This window comes from Beta vulgaris, chromosome 9 (genome assembly GCF_026745355.1).
Source record: "Beta vulgaris subsp. vulgaris cultivar EL10 chromosome 9, EL10.2, whole genome shotgun sequence".
Classification (NCBI taxonomy): Eukaryota; Viridiplantae; Streptophyta; class Magnoliopsida; order Caryophyllales; family Amaranthaceae; genus Beta; species Beta vulgaris.
The window spans coordinates 45414766-45434193 of NC_079210.1; the positions used below are offsets into that span (position 1 = coordinate 45414766).

Sequence of the window (19428 nt, forward strand, 5' to 3'; positions counted from 1 at the left end):
ATTTTTGGTGGCGTGTTTGTACCTCTACACTCCCGGTTCGAACGCTTATTAAATCACACCATCTCATTTAAGAAGACGTTTACCCAGTATGCAAGAAAGAGCCCAAAACTCATGCATTATTCTCTTGTAGAGTTGCAGAAGAGGTCTGAGACATTAGCGGGCTTGATGATCTGCTGCCCGCAATTGTTGCAGTCCCATGGCTGGATATCCTGGAGGGGTGGGATAAATTGGATGCGGAGAAAGTGAAGAGGTTGTGCTTCTTATCATGGTTCATTTGGTTCCATAGAAATCAGGCCTTTTTTGCTGAAAACTTCATTGCAAACAAGATCATTGTTGAGAGAGCTCACAAGTTGGCTGCAGATTTTGGTGCGTACAATGCCCGCCTTTATGGCGCTGCAGTAGGCGTGAAGTCTTCTAGCCCGAGGCACTGGGTTGCTCCTGCTGGGGGAGTTGTTAAAAGTAAATGCAAATGCTCATGTTGGTGATGATGGATGGGTGGGGTTGGGCGTGATTGCTAGGGATAGTGGTGGGAGTGTTTTCTGGTCTACCACGCGTCGATGCCATGCTTTGTGGCTGCCCGAAGTTGCTGAAGTAAAAGCGTCGCTGTTTGCCGCAAGGTTAGCCTAGAACCATGGAATCACTCATGTGATCCTAGAATCCAATTGCAAAGCTTGGTATCTAGACTCTCGAAGGGTGTCATTTTCTTCTCCGACTTTGATATAATATTGAAGGATGTCTTAGTTGTGTGCAAAAATGTATTATCTGTTAATTAGTCTCATGTGCGAAGGGATGACAATTATATGATCCATCATCTCACAAGAGTCATTCCTTTTAACGTTGAACAACGATGGAAGTGTCATGTCGCTCCCTAAGTTGCATCTTATACACTCATGTATGCTTTAACTATCCCTTAAATAATGCACAACACCTTTCCTTCCAAAAAAAAAAATAATATTCCAAAGCATTTAGGTATAAAGATCACCAACATCTTTCCACATTCACATTTGAAACATCCTCCCTATTTCTCTCACATCCACCGTTCACTTCTCCATCCTTCACCAAAAACATCACCTCATCGTACCGCTGTAAATCCCCTCTCACCAACCTTCCCGCTTCTTCCTTCTCTCTCTCTCTCTCTCCTAAAACCCTTGTTAAACCCTGCACAACAACAATCAACCTCTGCAACTTTAAACGGTTAAACCCCAACTTCTTCCCTCAAAAAACCCCCAAAAATTCTTCATCAATCACTACAATTTCTCATTTAAAAAACATTGATCATGTCGGAATCACTAAGAATAAGTCTATCAAATAATCCTAAAGTTTGGATTATGATCGGCGTAGGAGTTGCAGGGATCGCAATCGTAGTTTCTAGAGAGAGAAATCGAAGGAGAGAGAAGAAGCTTCTAAAACGTCAAGATTTCGGCGCTTTTATTGAACGCTTCCAGATTCTTCCATTTCCTCAGCCTCCTCCTCCTGCTGCTCCTCTTCCTCTCCATGGCCTCACCTTCGCCGTCAAGGACATGTTCGTCATTTCACTTTTCTGCTATTTTCGTTGATTTTTGTTTGTTTTTTTTAAGGTTGTGGAGAAACGATTTCTTATGACGATTCATGTTAGCCGACCCCAAATCATTTTGCGACTAAAGGCTTTGTTGTTGTTTTTATTTGGAGGGGTGTGAATTTGTTGATTGTGTGTTTGGAAATGGTGCAGATTCGAGATAAAGGGGCGAATAACCGGGTTCGGAAACCCGGATTGGAAGAGGACGCATGAAGAAGGAGAGAAGACGGCGTTTGTCATTACAAGCTTGTTGAAGAAGGGAGCTACTTGTGTGGGGTCCACTGTTTTAGATGAGCTCTCATTTGGGTAATGCATCATCTTTTTAATTTAGTTTTTGTTTGGATTTTTTGGTGTTCAATTGTTGTATGATGCGCTTTTGAGCTTACTTTGCACGCATTTGCAATGAATTGGGAGTGTAGCCCAGTTGTGAGTTGTGAGTTGGATCGAATACTGCATTCGAGCAGTGATCAAATATGGGGCATTATGAGTTATTGTTGAAGAATTGAAGTATATTTGATTTGGTAAGAAGTAGTTTGATTGATCTGATGCTCTATTTGTCCGTACATGAAAGGCGTAATTGGATTAGGGTGTAAGGAATTAAGTTATAGTAAGATTACTTGTATATTTCAGTGAGTAGATTCATGTCTTCGCTGTGCGGCCTGTGCCACAAGGTAGTGTTCTTTTGATATTCTTATTTTTAGTTAAGGATGACTAGGTGATACACAAACAATGTTTGGTTTATTATATTCACTTATAAACAATAACTTTAAATTCTAATGAGATGATTGAATAAATGGTTATTAATTACGTAAAATCTAATTTTCAGTGCCAACATTTCTTAGTCTGTGCCTAATAAGACCCTTTAATGTGATTAGAAGGGAATCTTAGGTTTAGTGGCTTCCGTTTTAGTATATTATATACTAGATGCTGGTATGGCTTAAAGGAATAAAATGTTGAATAAATAGTATTTACAAGGTTCTGATATCTGTGGATGTGATCGGTGACTCGGTGAGAGCTGGTTTGCTGGAGTTTATGAGGTTTTGATCCTTTTGGATGACACTTTTGCGTGTGGATGAGATTCCAGGTTATGCTAATGATATTTAAATGAATTTAGTTGGGTGGGAGGTAATGTTTACGTGGGTGATGGATGTTGTTTATTTTCTAGTTCTTCGTACACCCTTATTTCTGTTTTAGCTGCCCTATTTCTTTATTAATGGAGAAGTTTGTTGAGGTAAAGCAGTGTTATTTTTCCAGGATTACTGGAGAAAATGTGCATTATGAAACTCCTATCAATCCGTCGACACCACATCATATTCCTGGGGGGTCATCTAGTGGCTCAGCCGTAGCAGTTGCTGCAAAGCTTGTTGATTTTGCAATTGGTATCATCCCTTACGCCTTTTTTACAGTCATTCTATATTTTTGGAAATATGGCTATGACTTGGTGTCTTATGAGTTCTGACAATATAGCAACAAGAATTATGCAAGCACGAATAGGCAAAATTCTGGTTATTATCTGCTGAGTATTGATTCTTTCTTCTCTTTGGACATTTTTTTGTGCATTTGTCATTTCGTTGTTTATGTTAAAGCTCTTGAGCATATGGTGTAGCTTCCATTTTTGTAGGGCCATGTTTTGCTATCTCTGGATGCCTTTGGGTCGGTTGTTATATTCACAATTTTTTTGATGTGGAATGTGGAGCGTCCTTGTTGTGTGAAGCATGTAATCTGATCATTCATTTGTCTGTAGAAACGGCTAATTGCAGGTTAATGTGAACAATTAAGTAATTTAGTAAATTAGTAATTTTCCTAAAAAAGGTGAATCTGTTCCGGTTAGATTATTGACAAATTTAACATTTCAGGTACTGATACAATTGGGTGTACAAGAATTCCAGCATCATTTTGCGGTATTTTTGGATTTCGCGCATCTCATGGGGCTGTGTCTATGGATGGAGTCCTGCCAAATTCTCAAAGTCTTGACACTATTGGTATGAATCATTCTTCCTTTGACTTTGCCATTTTTCTGTGGTTTTGCTTTATTTAGTACTCATCTGATTGAAATTAGCAAGTTTCAAATAGGCAATCTTGTCTTTTTGACAGCTTTTTTGAACAATAAGCTGCAGTGATGACAACAAAAACCCAGTATGGCTCCTAACCTGTATTGAATCTTGCGCTTGGTAGTTGAGAACTTTGAGATTGGTAGTAACGGTTGTTTCAGAAAGAATAACGAAAAATATTTTCAAAGAGAAGGAAAGCAGTATAAAGGAATACTGGTTAGATAAAATTGAAAAAGAAATCAATCACCCTCGTCCTCTTTTCATTTTGGTGGAAGACTGAAAAGGGAAGATGTGGGGGCAGTGGTGACCAATAGAAACAGCTGGAAATTTTTAACCTAGGTGTCTGGCCATTTAATAAGATGAAGCATTGCTGATTTTATCTATTATGATGCTATCATTCAGGATGGTTTGCTCGGGATATCTCAGTTTTGCACCGCGTTGGACAGGTCTTGCTCCAGTTAAAGGCTGAGCATAGGAGGTCAAGGCGCTTCGTAGTTGCAGATGATCTGTTTGAGCTTTCAAGAGTTTTGAAGCCTAAGGCATCACATTTTGTGAAAAAGACGACAGAAAATCTTTCTGGATGTAAGCCATATAATCCATCCATGTATCTATAGATATATCATATCTTTTTCTGGTGAAGCACTCTTATTTGCTAATGCGTCGGTGTTGTGCACACAAAATCTTTATTTGATGATTTGATGTAGTGGTGTGCTACATTGAAGTCGAAGGAAGTGATGTTTTGTTATAATTAAGGTTATATGGCATTGACTGTGCAGACCAGAGTCCCAAGAACGTAAATATTGGCCAGTATATTGCATCAAATGTCCCTAGTCTGAAAGTATTTTGTGAGAAGTCTTCAAATATGCAGAGTGGAGTAGAAGCTCTCAAAGCTCTTTCTTCGGTTATGGCTTTACTTAATAGGTATCATCTCTTATTCTTTTCTTTAACTGTCCATTTTTATTAGTATTCTTTTCTATGTACTTCCTCTCCTTTTTTTTTAATTATGCTTGCATCATTTCCTTTATATGGAAGTTGTGTAATACTTGCATCATTACTTGAATTGGCAATAGGTTTCGTCTACCTCTCTCCCATCATATGGGTTCCCCTTTTTATCTACCTCTTTTTTACATAGACTCCTAAAAAAGCGAGCCCCAAAAACTTGATGCAAGTAAAAAAAGGAGGAAATATGTAATATAAAAGATGGCTTGGAGAAAGGACCACGATAGAGCTTGAACCTTGAAGTAGTTATTCAGTCTTTCTTATGTTTCGATGATGGAAAATGGGGATTAAGGATGCTGTATAAATATTGTGTGATCAGATAGTTCATTATTATGATGGGTTTTTCAAGTCTTGGGGGGAAGCCACTTCAACTTCTTGTGTCATCTAGCTAAGTGCTTTTGCGTCTGCAGCCTGTAACCTGTACATTAAGGTCTTCTCAGATTTATACATCTTTGTAAAGATGTAAAAGCTAAACTTAGGTTTTTTCCTGTGGCATCTTCAAACTTTTCTGGGATGAGTTGGATGCAACCTCTTTATGCCGAATATGCTCTTGTGGCTTGAGGAAGATGTAAAGAGGTTGGATTGCTAACTTGTGGAGGATAGTTTTATTGGCTATTTGGTGGTGCTATGGGAAAGGAAGAATTAGCTGAATTTGGAGAGTAGAGCTTGCTCATGTCAAGAGTTGAAGTATTTTCTTTGTAGGTTATTGTATATTTGGACTAAAGTGTTAGGTTTCGAGCATGGCTTTCAGGATTTTGTTTATAAGTTGTTTCTCCCTCCGTTCTAAATCAACTTTGACACTACTATATTGAGATGTTTTAAAAGTTTCCTGTGGCTATTTTTGATGATACTAGTGCTCTTTCCCCTTTTCTCTCTATCACACTAGTCATTTTCCCCTTTGTATTTTAACACCTCCTCTTTCTTTTCCCCTGGTTTTGTCCACTTCCAATTATATGATCTACATTCAAGAGCTATTCTCAAAACTCGAACCAAAATCAACTATGAAGGCAATTTGGGACGAAGGGAGTATATGATATAGTCTGAGGTGTTGAGGGCATGAGACTTTTGATCTTTGGCCCTTCTGCATATGGGTGACACTGTCTTGGTGTCTTTTCAAAATGCGTCTTTACTAAGGAATATAAACTAAAGTCAAATCGTGTGCTTTGCTTTCAGTGCTCTATGTGGCAGAAGGAAACACACCTCGGCTCCTTTCTTGTTGGGTACCACAGATTCCACATGCTTAAGGTTTTGTTAGTTTAGTGTGCTATAAGCAAGATACCAAGAAGACCAATAAATATTTACTAAGAGTTGAGATTGTGAGACTCGGCGAGTGCGTATAGAGCACTTTTGATCTGATGGTTTTCAGATTTTCTTTTTAACAAAATAGTTAAGTTGTGCAACACTATGAGCTGCTTTCTGTCCCAAATTTCCATGGGAGTATATGCTAATGATATTCTCTGCTGGTACCATAATTGCTCTTCTTATTTAGATAAGCTTCTGTATATTGCTGAATCCAGTCATGAAGACCTTGCCTAATCTTTAAATATTGATCGTTCTCTGTACCTATTTTGCTCTTTTGAGCCTACAAAACGCAAATGAAATGTACATTACATAGAATTGCTACGAGTGTATTTTGCATCGAGCTTGTTTTTAGTCTTATAGGACTACAGAAATAAACCCATTCTTCACCTTTTTGGTTTCCTTTTACTCTTGTTCTCCGTGTGTTTGAAAAATGGTGTTGACTATCATCTCTCTTGATTCTTATGGTTTGTGTGCTTCCTTGCTTCTTTTAGTTCGTAGGTGCTAATTTTCTGGTGTGGTTTTGATGCTTTTATTTGTTCTGACCAGCTTCTAAAATGCCTATCAGATATGAGTTTAAAACAAATCATGGAGAATGGATCATGTCGGTGAAGCCAAAGTTGGGGGCAGATGTATCTCAACGTGTTCGTTTAGCAATTGATTCACTTCCTGAGGATGTAAAAGTTTTATATAAAGCGAGGGTCGAATTACGCGCTGCGTTGCAGAATCTTTTAAAGGTAATTCAGATTTTCATTACCCGTACCTTTGTTCCCCCCACCCCCACCTCGACCCGTTCCAAAGTGCGAAATCTAAACTATACGGCCATTTAAGTCAACTTTTTAATATAATGAACTTATTGAATTTTAAGCTCATTCGGTTGCTTGTTTTTAGAAATAATTCTTATAATATTTGGGTTTTTTGAACATTATGCATGCTTAGGACTCCTACTAGTAAGGAGCATGTAAATTTTTGAATTTGGAATTGGCAGGAACAAGAATATAGTTTTGTGGACCTGAATTATGGAGAATATGCTGTATCTTGGTGGGTTCTGGCTCTAGAAGATTGGTTTTACTTGTGAATATAAGGACATTAATGGTTTGAGTTTAAGGTTATGGGTTACCAGAGCCTGCTCAGGAGCAATCAAGTTTGGCATTAGATACTTTGATCCAAGTTGTAGATTATTACTGATCAAATCAGTATTGAGTCATTGAGTGCAAATTCAATAGTCTATGAACCAAGTTCATAATTTTATGAGAAGGGATACTAGGTAATTTTATTATAATTTATGAAAAAAGTTTCTCACTCATACTCCCTCCTTCCCTAATTATATGCTCCATTTCCCTTTTTGGAGTCAAAATTTACCAACTTTGACTGCATTATCCTGTTAATATACAGGAAAAAAATATTATTATGTTGGATCTTGCTAGACTTGTCATGACGTATAGTTTAAAAAATATCAACTTTTTATATGTTACTTATGTGTAGTTAAAGGTATCATACACCTTGGAGAAGCAAAGGGAGCGTATAATTAGGGCTGGAGAACCCAGTGACCCACTATGAAAAACAAATCTTGGTTCTTAGTAACAAAATATTCCCATTTATTATAACTTAAAAGTTCTGAGAAGGCGCAGGTTTAGCCCTCCATGGTGCTCTATCATGTTATTTACTTTCGCGATCTCAGCGGGGTTCTATCATGATTGCTTGTTAGGTATAATTTACAGGATGCAGTAGCGTAGATTTCTTCCTTTTAGGTATCTTAGTTTGAGGCTTATGCAGACTTTTTTCGGTTTAAATTGTATAAAATGATTGGATTCTGTTGACCAGTTTGGGACATTTTGTGGTGATAAAGAGTACTGAAGAGTTATGGCTGCTTCATAAAAGTGTGCGAAACAACATTGCTAAAAGTTATCCAGGCTGGTCAATGGCAATCTTCAGTCTTTCAAAGAGTATTCGATGTACCTTTCATCAATGCTCGTCTGTACTTGTTCATCGTAATTAAAAGATTATTTTCAGAAACCTTATTGCAGCATTTATGCTGCTTCTTGATTAAAATAGTTGTAATGTAAACTGTATTGGATTGGAAAATGATATGCTATGGTGGATGTATGGATTGGAAATTTGAAGGCCAGGCTGCTTTAATGTATAGAATCAAGTTTGTGTCTGTTTACAGGAATTCAGTATCTATATTCACTTCTTATCTGCAGTTCTTGCCTTCTTGGTAAAGTTTTGTGCATCTTCTGCATATATTTTTGTAAGAGTTGAAGGATTTGTACCATATCTTGGTTCATGGCTAGGGAGGCGTCCTTTGATTTTTGTTCCCACTGAATACACGAGCTGCATGATGCATGTGTAGTCGTGTAGATAGAATGGCCTTAGGCCCTTAGCCTACCTATTGGTTTCTTACTTCTGTTTTAACCTCTCTTGTTCTTCAAGTAGGGTTTAATTATATATTCTTTGGGTGGGAGTGTGTGTTCTTTCATATTTGAGCAAAATCCTGATGATTTTAATAGATTCAGCCAGCCTTCTCTGGCTACATCTATTTTTGTTAATCTTCTGTCTATTTCTTTTCTTAGGAAGATGGAATACTTGTTCTTCCTACAATAGTTGATCATCCCATCAAACGCAACTCAAGAAAAGGTCTGTCTGCTGAGTTTTATGATCGAGCACTAGTTTTGTCCAGCATATCAAGCATGTCAGGTTGCTGTCAGGTATTGAACAGTCAGGCTTTTCTTTTTGGTGTTGGGAAATGGTTTTGGGGTACTGTTCATGTTTTTGTTATCTTATTTTGTAGTAGTTACATGGTGTGCTAATGCCAGGTCACAGTTCCATTGGAAGAGCATGATGGTTTCCCAACTTCAATTTCATTTATTGCACTTCATGGAGCTGATAAGTTTTTGCTTGATACTGTGTTGGATTGCTACTCAACACTTCGAGAACAAGTGAGACTTGCATCTGAGTCCATGCCACTGCCAGATGCTAATGGTGACCTGGATGCTTCTGAACTGTTGAAAGAGAAGGTTAGTTTGTCAAAACATGCTGACTTTGCAAGTTTTTTAAAAGTTCTGTTTTGTGATTTTTCTTTTTCTCTTTGTGCGACTAGTCAACATACCAGTTGATATTCATTGCATTTGTAAGTTGTAACAGAGCAAAGCAAAAATGATTTCTTTCCTTGCAACACTTACCATATGGACCTTACCTTTCTATATATGTGATGTCTCTTGAAGTGAGTATATTGAGAAGAGACTCCTAGAACTGGAATAGCTGGTTTTGATTGCAGAGAAGATTTATTATTCCTGTGTTTTAAAGCCTTGTGTATTTTCAATCTCTTAACTACGTAGAAATTAGAACGTAAATTGCTGGCTCTCACCTTACAAGGAATATTCGAATTTCTTGCTACTAGTAATACAGCATAAGTGAACTGTAGAGTGTTTAACCTACTTGAGAAGCCAAATGTAGGACGATGCCACTTCTTCAAGTATCTCAAAAGGTTTTGAAGAGTTGGAGATGCTAGTCACTCCATCCTTGGCCAAAAACTTTTCTCTTTCCATGGATTCACAAGTGACAACATTGAACCATTGTGTGATCCTCCATGATTTGGATCTTTTATCAGCTACTAACCAAGGTTTAGTAAACATCCTTTTATGATTTGTGATTTACTATATCATCTAATGCTAAGGGTAAGTGCATCCTAGTATTGAAATATTTTCTGGTCCTTGGCACCCTACTATCCAGTTATTGTACAACCTTCCTGCTTTTATTCCCCTTGGACAATCACAATTTAGTAATATGGTGATTTAGAAATTCTTGCAATTGGTCTACACTCGGGTACTTGTTGCTCCTATGTTATAGTTTATGTGCTTATCATTTCCAGCTGTTAAGCTTCTAGCATATTTCTTTTCTTGATTGCCAAGTAGACACTTCAGTGCTGGTTGCTACAGTGTTAAACAGGCATTTTAAGTAGCCTGGATTGGTAAAATAGCCAAATATTACTATTAGTTCCTTATCTTGGCTTTATTTCCGTTGCTGTCATCTTATGTTGGAGTTACTACTTAAATTATATCGAATCATAAGAATTAAACCCGTTGTCAAATCTTTCTGCAGGGTAATGATGCATACAAGGGAAAACAATGGAATAAGGCTATCAGCTACTACGGTGAAGCTATTAAGCTCAATGGGATCAATGCAACTTACTATTGCAACCGAGCCGCTGCACTCTTGGAATTGGCGTGGTAAGGTTTTTCCTCCTTTTCTGGTTTCTACTGCAGAGTTGATTTTCTTGTAGCAACGATAAAAGAATAGTTCTGTTGGAGAACAATAGAATCATCCTTGATGCCATCTTTGTCTTACTTTTCCAAATAAAATCATCTCATATATAAAGTTCCCTCTTATGTTTGATTATTGGTAGTCCATATAGAAACCATTCTTTCACAGGGAAGCTACTCCCATTCATCTGATTCTTCCTTTAGTGTAATATGACTTGTGCCTCCAAAAGTCGAGAAATTTATGGTCTTCAAGAAGAGACAACACCTAATTAATGAGCTTTTCATGGTTAAGAGGAGTTATTTCCACTTCTTAATCCCCCCCCCCCGAACATCATATTTGTAGTATGAGGTATTGATTTCTTTTTTTCTTTTGGGGTTTGCATAGCTTCCAGCAAGCTGAGGACGATTGCACAAAAGCTATATCACTTGATAAAAAGGTGACAAATCTTTTTTTCCCCCCTTATCCAACAACATAGTGCTCAATCTGATCGCAATTGCTGATTTATTTATGTTAATGTATGATTTAATTTAGTTGATCATGTACTAGAAGTTACTAGGATACAGAATGAAGAAATGATGACTTGTTTTCATTTCAAAATTATAGTGGCTGGCTTTGTTTCCTCCTCTAAATTTGATCTTTTTGTTCAATTGAATGGTAGACTTAATCTCCTAACCTTCCACACTGAGTTGCTGAAAATGATAATACTTGTGAAATATGGATATCCCAGCCAGGGCATTTATATCGGATTTTGCTTGTGATTATTGGAAATTATAAAGAAATAGAGGCAAAAGAAACGATTAGTTGCAATATTCTAGCTATTTAGCTTCACATGTGTACCATGTATTTTCAGGAAGAAATCTGTGTTTTCTGACAAATAACACTAGAGGCTAGAGGTTATATATTGGACATGCTAAAGTGGAATTGAGGCCTTTATTCTGACGGAGGGAATTCAATTTTACATGAGTGGCAAAATCATGCGGGGCATAGAATCATGCGGCATAGAATCATGCGGCATAGAATCATGCGGCATAGTGTAGACCTAATGCAGAGGCACAGAGCTATTGAATTCCACTTTCTCTTAGCTAGAATGAAAACCTAATTTAATTTGGATAAGTCTTGAAGATATACCTGATTCATACTTGAATCTTGCATAAAATGCTTAAGTACCATTCATTTAAAAATATTTCTCTGATTATTTGGGTTCAAATGCTCTTGGACATGACATGCTTTGTCAATCATGAAGTTCAAGTGCAATACTTTTGTCTTATATTGCTAGCTGATGAAAGCAACTGTAAGATATGCCTTTCAGTGGCTGATCTGTCATGCTTCTAACCTCTTTTTAAATTTTAGAGGTACACATGATATTCAAAGTTGAACGTTGACCATCAATTACTCAAGATACATTGATAAAATTTTAAAGAAAATAATGTTATGAAAATGTAATTTGAGTTGATACTAATGGTGAAATCCTGAAAACCTGCATGCCTTGTAAAAACTAAACGGAGGATGTAACAACTATTTTTGGAAAAGTTATTTCATCAATTAAATCTATGGTCTGTTGATGGTCATTTTTCCAATGAAGAATCTAATAGTTGTTCATATTTCCAATTAAAAACCCTAATTATGACCAACATTTCTAGTAGTTGTTCAGTTGGTGGCATTTTGACTCAATTGCTCTATTAAAAGTTTATTATTGGTGTTAGAATTTAACTTGTTGGGGAAAAAAATCTTTTGGAAAGGTTAAGATCTCGTATTGATTATAGTTGGTTGGCCGTTTTTCCTGCATGTGGATTGAAAAATTACTTTACCTTCCTCGAAGATTGCCATTTATTTTCAGATTTGTGGATACCTGTTGATTGATAATCTATATCGCAGAATGTCAAGGCATATTTACGAAGAGGGACGGCTAGAGAGTCACTTCTCCGATATAAGGAGGCTGCTGAAGGTTGTCCTTTCACTATTGTTCTTTTTTTGTCTATAAATAGGATCTTCCAACCGACTTTTATGAGTCTTTACTCTAGAGTGGTTTGTCTGAGCAATCTTTTCCTTTATGTAGAAATTCTCCCGGCCTTTCTGCATGTAACAACCTAATTGATTGGCAGTAATAAATGTTGGTAATGGGGAATTCTATAAGTACTTTTGTGAAGAATGTCATATGCCAATGTCCATGGTAATGCTTATTCATTCCCAAAGACCTCTTTTCCTTCATAAATATCCATTAAGATTTAAGAGGTGGTATTGAGTGGTTATGGATATTTATGAAGTAAAATACACGTTCGGGGATAATGTTCCATTACCTCAGAAATTGGCGTACGACTTTCTTCTGCAGTGCTCATGAATTCATTACGTCACTTAGACTCGTAAGTACACTAGGTGCAGCCATGTGAATTACGGTTTGCAAGCACAAACTCTCTTCTTTGTTAGTGGAAATGATACTTCTCCTGATCATCGTTGTTGCTATCGTTTGTTGTTGATTAACCAGGTTAATGCAATCATATGTCCCTAAATATTCCTTAATATTTCCAAATTCCATGGTCATTCCTATAAAATGGCTCCTGCATCCTGAACCCATAATGATCTGTATTTTGAAGCAAATACTGTAGTTAGTATATCTTTCCTTCAGTAATCAATGCAAAGTATATCTTCCACTAACAATAATCATTGTATATGCAGATTTCAAACACGCGCTTGTTCTTGAGCCACATAACAAGGTTGCCAGTCTTGGAGAAAAGCGGTTGAAGAAGCTCATGAGTTAATGTGATTTTACAAGTCTATCTTTCACTGATTCTACTTCCATCAGAAGGCAAAACAATTATGAGAAATAAGAGAAGTAAAAGAATAGAAGGGAAAGAACATGGTGTTTATACACAATTAGTTTATAGATATATCTGTTATCCTTATAATTTGTGTATAAAATTTTGAATATACGAATGATGTGAGATCATTTCACAAGTTTTTGGCGAAATATTAGTTTTAGGCAATTTGGAGGCAAGGTTCCTTTTTAGTTTTTAAATGGACGAAGATACAGTTGTGTACATGCTGATTGATGTAATGAATATGTTTCAAGGGAGAGGGTTTGAAGAAGTCGACTCCCATTATGTGGCCAACAGTTTGTGTTTTGTGCATATTTGTGCTTGTTAGACATTGATATAGATGAGATTTGGTGTGATTGTACTTGATATATAGAGATGTAACGGAAGAATCATGGAGTTATAGGATGTAAATAATGGAATTGAGGAGGGAAATCAATAGGTGGGGTCATGTTGGATGGAAAAATAGACGGAAAATATTAAGTGGTGGTGGAATTAAAGAAGTTAACAAAATTTAGGTGGTAAAAAAATATAAATTATTAGAATAGGTGGTCTAATTTTAATATAAAAGTAGTTTTTAGGTCGGGCTATGTCTTGAGTACTTATATTTTTCATCAGATGATAGTTTAAATTAAAATGATTGCATCATATATTACTTGGTATAGTAGTAAATATATCTTAATTTTTATTAATAGGTCATTTGGTCAATTCAAGACATCATTATATTTTTTCCAAATAAATATGATGACCAGTTGGAATTTGTGCTATGATTAACAATTCCACCGACCTTTTCTTTTTGTTGCTCACCTGGTTCACCGGAGCTTTCACTGACCATCTTTATGAGCGTTGCCTTATATCCTTTCAACTCCATCTCCTGATTCATATTCTCGAACAACAACAATAAGATCTGATTAGCATCAAGAATAATTTGTAACGTTATCCCATTAATTATGAAGTAGAGGACTTTAACAATTATGGTGAATTTCGAACGGATAGATGGAGCGAGGGGATGACCGCAAAAAAAAAAGAAAATAAACTTTATGGCTGGAAGTAGGCATTAATTGTCACGTTACTAATTACAATACATATCTATAATTTTGTAGAAACATAAATCACTAAAAGATATTAGATCAGATGGTAATATTTGAAATCCTTACTTGAGGTCAAGGGTTCGAGCCCAGGCTTCAACATCTATAAATTTCCTAAATAATGATCATCTGACTTATTGTTGATTAATAAACACGTGGTAAAACTAGTGGCAGATTAAGGGTGTCACGTGACGCGTAGACGTTGTCAAGCACATCTTTTAATATATTTTTATAAATTAGACAACACTGAAGCCTACATTCTCTTAATAAACCCATTCCATCCCACTCTAACATAACACTATTCCTAGACATTTCGCACCAACCTAGTCATCCCTTCACTTCTCCATTGTTTCCCTTTCAATCTCGAACTGAAGCAGACAATTATATATAAAAAAACTTGCAGTGTGATCGAATGGATTAATATAGTCACTAAATGGATTACAGTATGTGATTACTAAATGAATTAAACTGGTCACTAATAGATTAAACTGGTTCCTAAATTGATTAAACTAGTCACTAATAGATAAACTGGTTCCTAAATAGATTAAACTAGTCACTATATTCAGAATACTCGTCTATTCTCTTCTTAATATTTGATTTGGACCGTGTCATAACTTTAAATTAAAAATAGGCAGTCTTTTATAAGCTCAACTGGAAATAAAGGTGATTATTTTCAAAATAGGTAAAACATAAGGTGGTTATTATTAAAAAAATCTTTAAAAGAACAAATGATAGTAATAAAATAGACATACATAAGTATTACTTGTGGAAAACCTTTTTTTTCATGGAATATTTGTAGAATACTTTGTTTATAAGCAAATTAATTAGAGAATATTCATTCATTAAAGGCTGGTATGTGAATAGCTATATTTGGTGATCAATCCTAAATCCCTTATTCTAAGGAATATATTTCTCCTTTAGTATAATCCTAATTCCCGTTATTTGCGATTGATCAAGAATTAACTCTTATCAAACACCCTAAACAAAAGTTTAGCTCACTTTCTTTCAACACAAATTCAGGTTATAATATGTCAACATTTAAACCAACAATCTTGGAGAATATCTTTGCATTACACCAACGTTGGAAGCAAGTTTTATTAGAACTATGTTAGATATAATCAATGATTAGAGAAAATCTTTTAGGGTTCTAATAAAACTTGTTCCAACACAACAATGTTTAGCCCAACAATTATTAGATCCTTAAGCTTTACAGCTTCAAGGGACTGGTGGTACCGGCTTAGCTTCTCTCAGGCTGGCCTACGGTCAGTCTCGTCGGATATCGGCGACGGAACCACCATGCATTGTTGGGTCCCTAAGGTGCACACCCAATCTAAGCCAAACCTTCTCTTGGTTCATGGATTTGGTGCAAATGCTATGTGGCAATATGCTGATGTTCTTCACCATTTCATGCCCAAATACAATGTAAGCAATGGTATTTTGGTTTGTATTGTTAGTTTTCCTACTTTTTCTCCAAGATTGAGGTGTTTTGAAATAATTTCAACTTTGGATTATTCCAGAATAATCCCTTTGAGGGGAAACTTTTCAAAATAAGCTAATTAAACTATATTTTTTTTCTTGCCTACACTAATCCATTTTAGTTCTATAATATATTGAAAATTCGTAGTTCGGATTATTTTGAGAAGGTACCCCTCAAATTGGGATTATTCTGAAATAATTTAAAGTTGTGATTATTTTGAAAAGTCTAGTAAAAGTTGGGATTATTCATGTGAATTTTTCCAAATGTAATTGTTTAATGCGGATGTTAATTAGTTTAACTAACAGTAAAATTTATTAAGAATTGAACTTACGTTCAAAAATCCGCTTGAGTTGCATGTAATACTCTTAGATGGCATGTACATCTACGTGACTAGTCTTTTTTTCGATGCAATCAGGTCGTCTTGGAGTGACTTATTATATTGTTAAAGAGGTATATACTTGTTTAGAATACTTTTATATATTATGTTAGGGAGAATGATATATTATATTGTCCGGCTCGGCTCATAACACTTTTATTCGAACTCGAGCCGAGTCTCGAGTTTAAGTTTTCTAGTTTAATTTACCTCAAAATTCGACTTGAATTAAAAAAAATTATATTACATATATTATATAAATAGGTTTAGACTTACTTTGAGGTTTTTTTACAAGTATTAACTATTAACCACAATTTAAGTAAACTTTTCATTTAATTTCTATTATATGGAAATTAATATAGTTAAAACATATTTCGAGTCTGCTCACGAACTTTTCGAATCAAACTTTGCTATGCTCGGTTCTAGAAAATTACGAGCCAGCAAGGCTCACTAACAATCCTATGGCTGACGATGGGCTCATTTGCTCATTCTCCTTGTCATTTCTTAACAGGCTGACAAAACTTTGCTAAAACAGAATCATAATATCCATCTTAGCTTGTTACTTGTTAAGTTGTTTAACTTTATAGTTTTGATCAAAGCAATGAGATCTCAACTCACTTCATTCTTGTCATTGCTAATTCATGAATATATGTACACCTACAATGATTTTACAGGTATATGTGCCAGACCTCCTATTCTTTGGAAGATCCTACACCACCCAAAAAGAAAGGACAGAAACCTTCCAAGCAAAGTGCTTGATGAAGCTATTGCATATACATGGAGTTCAAAAGGTGAACCTTGTAGGCATAAGTTACGGCGGTTTCGTAGGATATAGCATGGCTAACCAATTTCCGGAGGCAGTGGAGAAGGCGGTGTTGTGTTGCACCGGCATTTGTCTAGAAGAGAAGGACTTGAAAGAGGGGTTGTTCAAGGTTAAGGACTTAGATGAAGCTGCCAAAATCTTAATGCCTCAAACTCCTGATAAGTTGAGGGAGTTGATGAGACTTTCCTTTGTTAGACCTCAAAAAGGAGTGCCTAATTGGATTTTGGCCGATTTTATCAATGTAAGTTCCTATTTTACGTATTCAAAAATGAAAATTTCTCTGTTTTTATAAGACTTCCTATTATTTGTTTCATTTTAGCAACGTAATTCACTTCTTTTTAACACAATTATGTCATTGTAAACAATATAAAACATAATATTCGTAGTTATCAATCATAGTAATACAAATTAAAGCAACAAAAAAACCTCCCCAAGGTTGGGGTTCGATCCCCACCTGGACCACTTTGGGAGAGGGTTTCCCTTTACCATCTCCCTACTCTCAAAGTGTCTACTCGCTAACCTTGACAGTGTTAATTTGTGATAAGTTTCAGTCTGGTAGAGCCCTTCATCTTAACATGGGGTTCTCAGTAAGGACCTAAAAACAAAACGACTAATAAGAGTTTTGTGACTCATTTGTCTCATTTTATTGGATTGTCTCATTTTTGTAGGTTATGTGTAAAACTTGTGTAAACGAGAAGAGAGAATTGATTGAAGATATACTCAAGGATAGGCAAGTCTCAAAATTACCAAAGATCTCTCATGTAAGCTCTAGTCTTGCTTTCATGCATATGCGTTATAATCAATTTATATGAAGATATATAATATACCTAATGCTCATGAAAGTATGTAGATGGATTCTGTTAAAAGGAATTGTAGGATATTGACATACAACGCACTATGTATTTTCTTGTTATTGTTCATTTTTTACTTCTGCAAAGAATTATTCTTATGCCCGATTCAATTTTGAAATGCAGTCCACAATGATAATATGGGGAGAGCAAGATCAAATATTCCCTTTGGAGCTGGGCTACCGATTGCAACGGTATGCTTACTACCCCTTGAGAATTTGGAGGTCGTTTGATTCACCTCAAATTCCACTTGTTGACCTCAAATTTCACTGCAATTTGGATTTCCTCGAAAATATAGAATAGGATAGTTGTTTGGTATGCAGGAAATAGAAAATTCATGGAAAATAGAATTTCCAAGGAAATGGAAATTCCTATGAAGTGTATGTTAATTTTTAGATTATATGAAAATAGGTCTGGGTAACCCAATAAGGAGGAGGCCAGAGAGTTTAACCCACTTACAAGCTAGGAGGTTCCATCCTAAAACCAAAAAAAAAGGAGTAACTCATAATCTTATAAAGTGGTTTTATCCTCTCCTCTTTCTCCAACGTGGGACACTCACAAGTGGACAGTTAATGGGTTTCAACCGTGTAAGAAATTAATCACCAACCCTCCCCCCCGGTGATTGGAAATTCCTGTGTCAATTACATATTTTTATGCTCAACCAAACACCAAAAATCATTTCCTAAGAAATAGACAAAGGAATTTACTTCATATGAAATAAGACATCCCATAAGAATTAAGTTCCAACGATTACCAAAGGAGCTCTTGATATTATATGTGCATTCATATGAATTTCAGTGTAAAATTCAAACACTATTTAAGTGCTCTAGAAATAAGAAGATCTTCCCATTCCTAAGGGCTAAGAGAAATAGATGTATGGTCCATATCTTAAATCAACAGTTGTACATGCACGAAAAAGCTCTAATTGGTATTTACATATGATTAAAAAAATAAATCTGAAAAATCAGATGTCCTCAGGACCTCATTCATTGAGATTAAAATAGTCAACTTATTACGCATAAGTTCTTTTAATAATTTGGCCATATAACCTTGGGAATTTTTATTATGGGTTGATTATGACTAATTATTTTTATGATAAGTTTGATAATAAATGGAAGTTTGTACAGGCACTTGGGGAGTAATGCCCAGCTAGTGGTGATCAAGGATGCAGGGCATGCATTGAACTTAGAGAAACCAAGGGAGTTTGTAAAGCATTTGAAATCATTTTTGATTGAACCTCCAAAACCCCAAGGCAAAGATCCTACTACTATCGAATGGTGGCAATAACACATTCATAATTTTAGCCTTTTGTACCTAACTTTTTGTGCAATCGATTTTAATCCCATTTTCCTGAATTTTCCCTTTATCTAATTATGATTAAACAAATAACGGAGAATAATGATACTAAATAGAGAGATTCACTTTTAATGGTATAAAGACAAAAGAGTGTCAGAAAACCTTATACTTGATGCTCATTGGGGGTTTATAAACTTATTTTTTTTAATAGGTTTAAAAACCTCATATTTAACGGGATCTAACAACCAAAAAATGAGACAAGGATTGCATATGTTCTACTTATTTTTGACGGGATCTAAAAACTTTATCTTGTTTGGTATTGGTGAATGAGCAAAACTATTAAAAAGTGAAATGGTTTGTTCAATGAGGAAAATCATCAAAAATAAACATATATTCTAAACAATATTAGATTTCTTCGAATTTCAGTATTCCTACAGATTCTGAAAGGAAAAGTATGATAATAAAAAGTGAGTCAAATTTAATTAGAAATATTTCACATAATTCTTTAGTTTATCACTTTTCCGTTACTTTCTCTCGCACTAAACA

The 19428-nt window shown here is 35.7% G+C and overlaps 2 protein-coding genes across 3 annotated transcripts; both read left to right on the forward strand.

Moving 5' to 3' along the window:
- The first annotated feature begins 896 nt into the window (after positions 1–896).
- LOC104904031 (outer envelope protein 64, mitochondrial) lies at positions 897–13274 on the forward strand. 2 transcript variants are annotated; one of them, XM_010692205.4, is made up of 13 exons: positions 900–1522; positions 1709–1861; positions 2810–2934; positions 3412–3537; positions 4009–4188; positions 4383–4527; positions 6473–6641; positions 8478–8612; positions 8721–8921; positions 10006–10133; positions 10552–10603; positions 12043–12112; positions 12841–13274. In XM_010692205.4, the coding sequence occupies exons 1-13, from the start codon at positions 1278–1280 to the stop codon at positions 12921–12923; spliced, it is 1812 nt and encodes a 603-aa protein (XP_010690507.2). In that variant the 5' UTR covers positions 900–1277; the 3' UTR covers positions 12924–13274. The 2 variants fall into 2 exon arrangements, with proteins under 2 accessions (XP_048491993.1, XP_010690507.2); XM_048636036.2 differs by lacking the exon at positions 12043–12112 and having other exon boundaries at positions 897–1522.
- A 1964-nt stretch (positions 13275–15238) lies between these two features.
- Positions 15239–18915, forward strand: LOC104904032 (hypothetical protein). The gene is made up of 5 exons (XM_010692206.3): positions 15239–15487; positions 16590–16979; positions 17407–17499; positions 17713–17780; positions 18714–18915. The coding sequence occupies exons 1-5, from the start codon at positions 15239–15241 to the stop codon at positions 18871–18873; spliced, it is 960 nt and encodes a 319-aa protein (XP_010690508.2). The 3' UTR covers positions 18874–18915.
- Positions 18916–19428: the final 513 nt, after the last annotated feature.

What these genes read in the sequence shown, in the direction of transcription:
- LOC104904032 (XM_010692206.3), top strand. Translation starts at nt 15,239, where the DNA reads ATGTTTAGCCCAACAATTATTAGATCCTTAAGCTTTACAGCTTCAAGG. An exon ending in TTTTGGCCGATTTTATCAAT is followed by an intron (nt 16,980 to 17,406) that starts GTAAGTTCCTAT and finishes TCATTTTTGTAG; the next exon opens with GTTATGTGTAAAACTTGTGT. An exon ending in CTGGGCTACCGATTGCAACG is followed by an intron (nt 17,781 to 18,713) that starts GTATGCTTACTA and finishes AAGTTTGTACAG; the next exon opens with GCACTTGGGGAGTAATGCCC.
- LOC104904031 (XM_010692205.4), top strand. Translation starts at nt 1,278, where the DNA reads ATGTCGGAATCACTAAGAATAAGTCTATCAAATAATCCTAAAGTTTGG. An exon ending in GCTTGTTGATTTTGCAATTG is followed by an intron (nt 2,935 to 3,411) that starts GTATCATCCCTT and finishes TTAACATTTCAG; the next exon opens with GTACTGATACAATTGGGTGT. An exon ending in CTATATCACTTGATAAAAAG is followed by an intron (nt 10,604 to 12,042) that starts GTGACAAATCTT and finishes TCTATATCGCAG; the next exon opens with AATGTCAAGGCATATTTACG.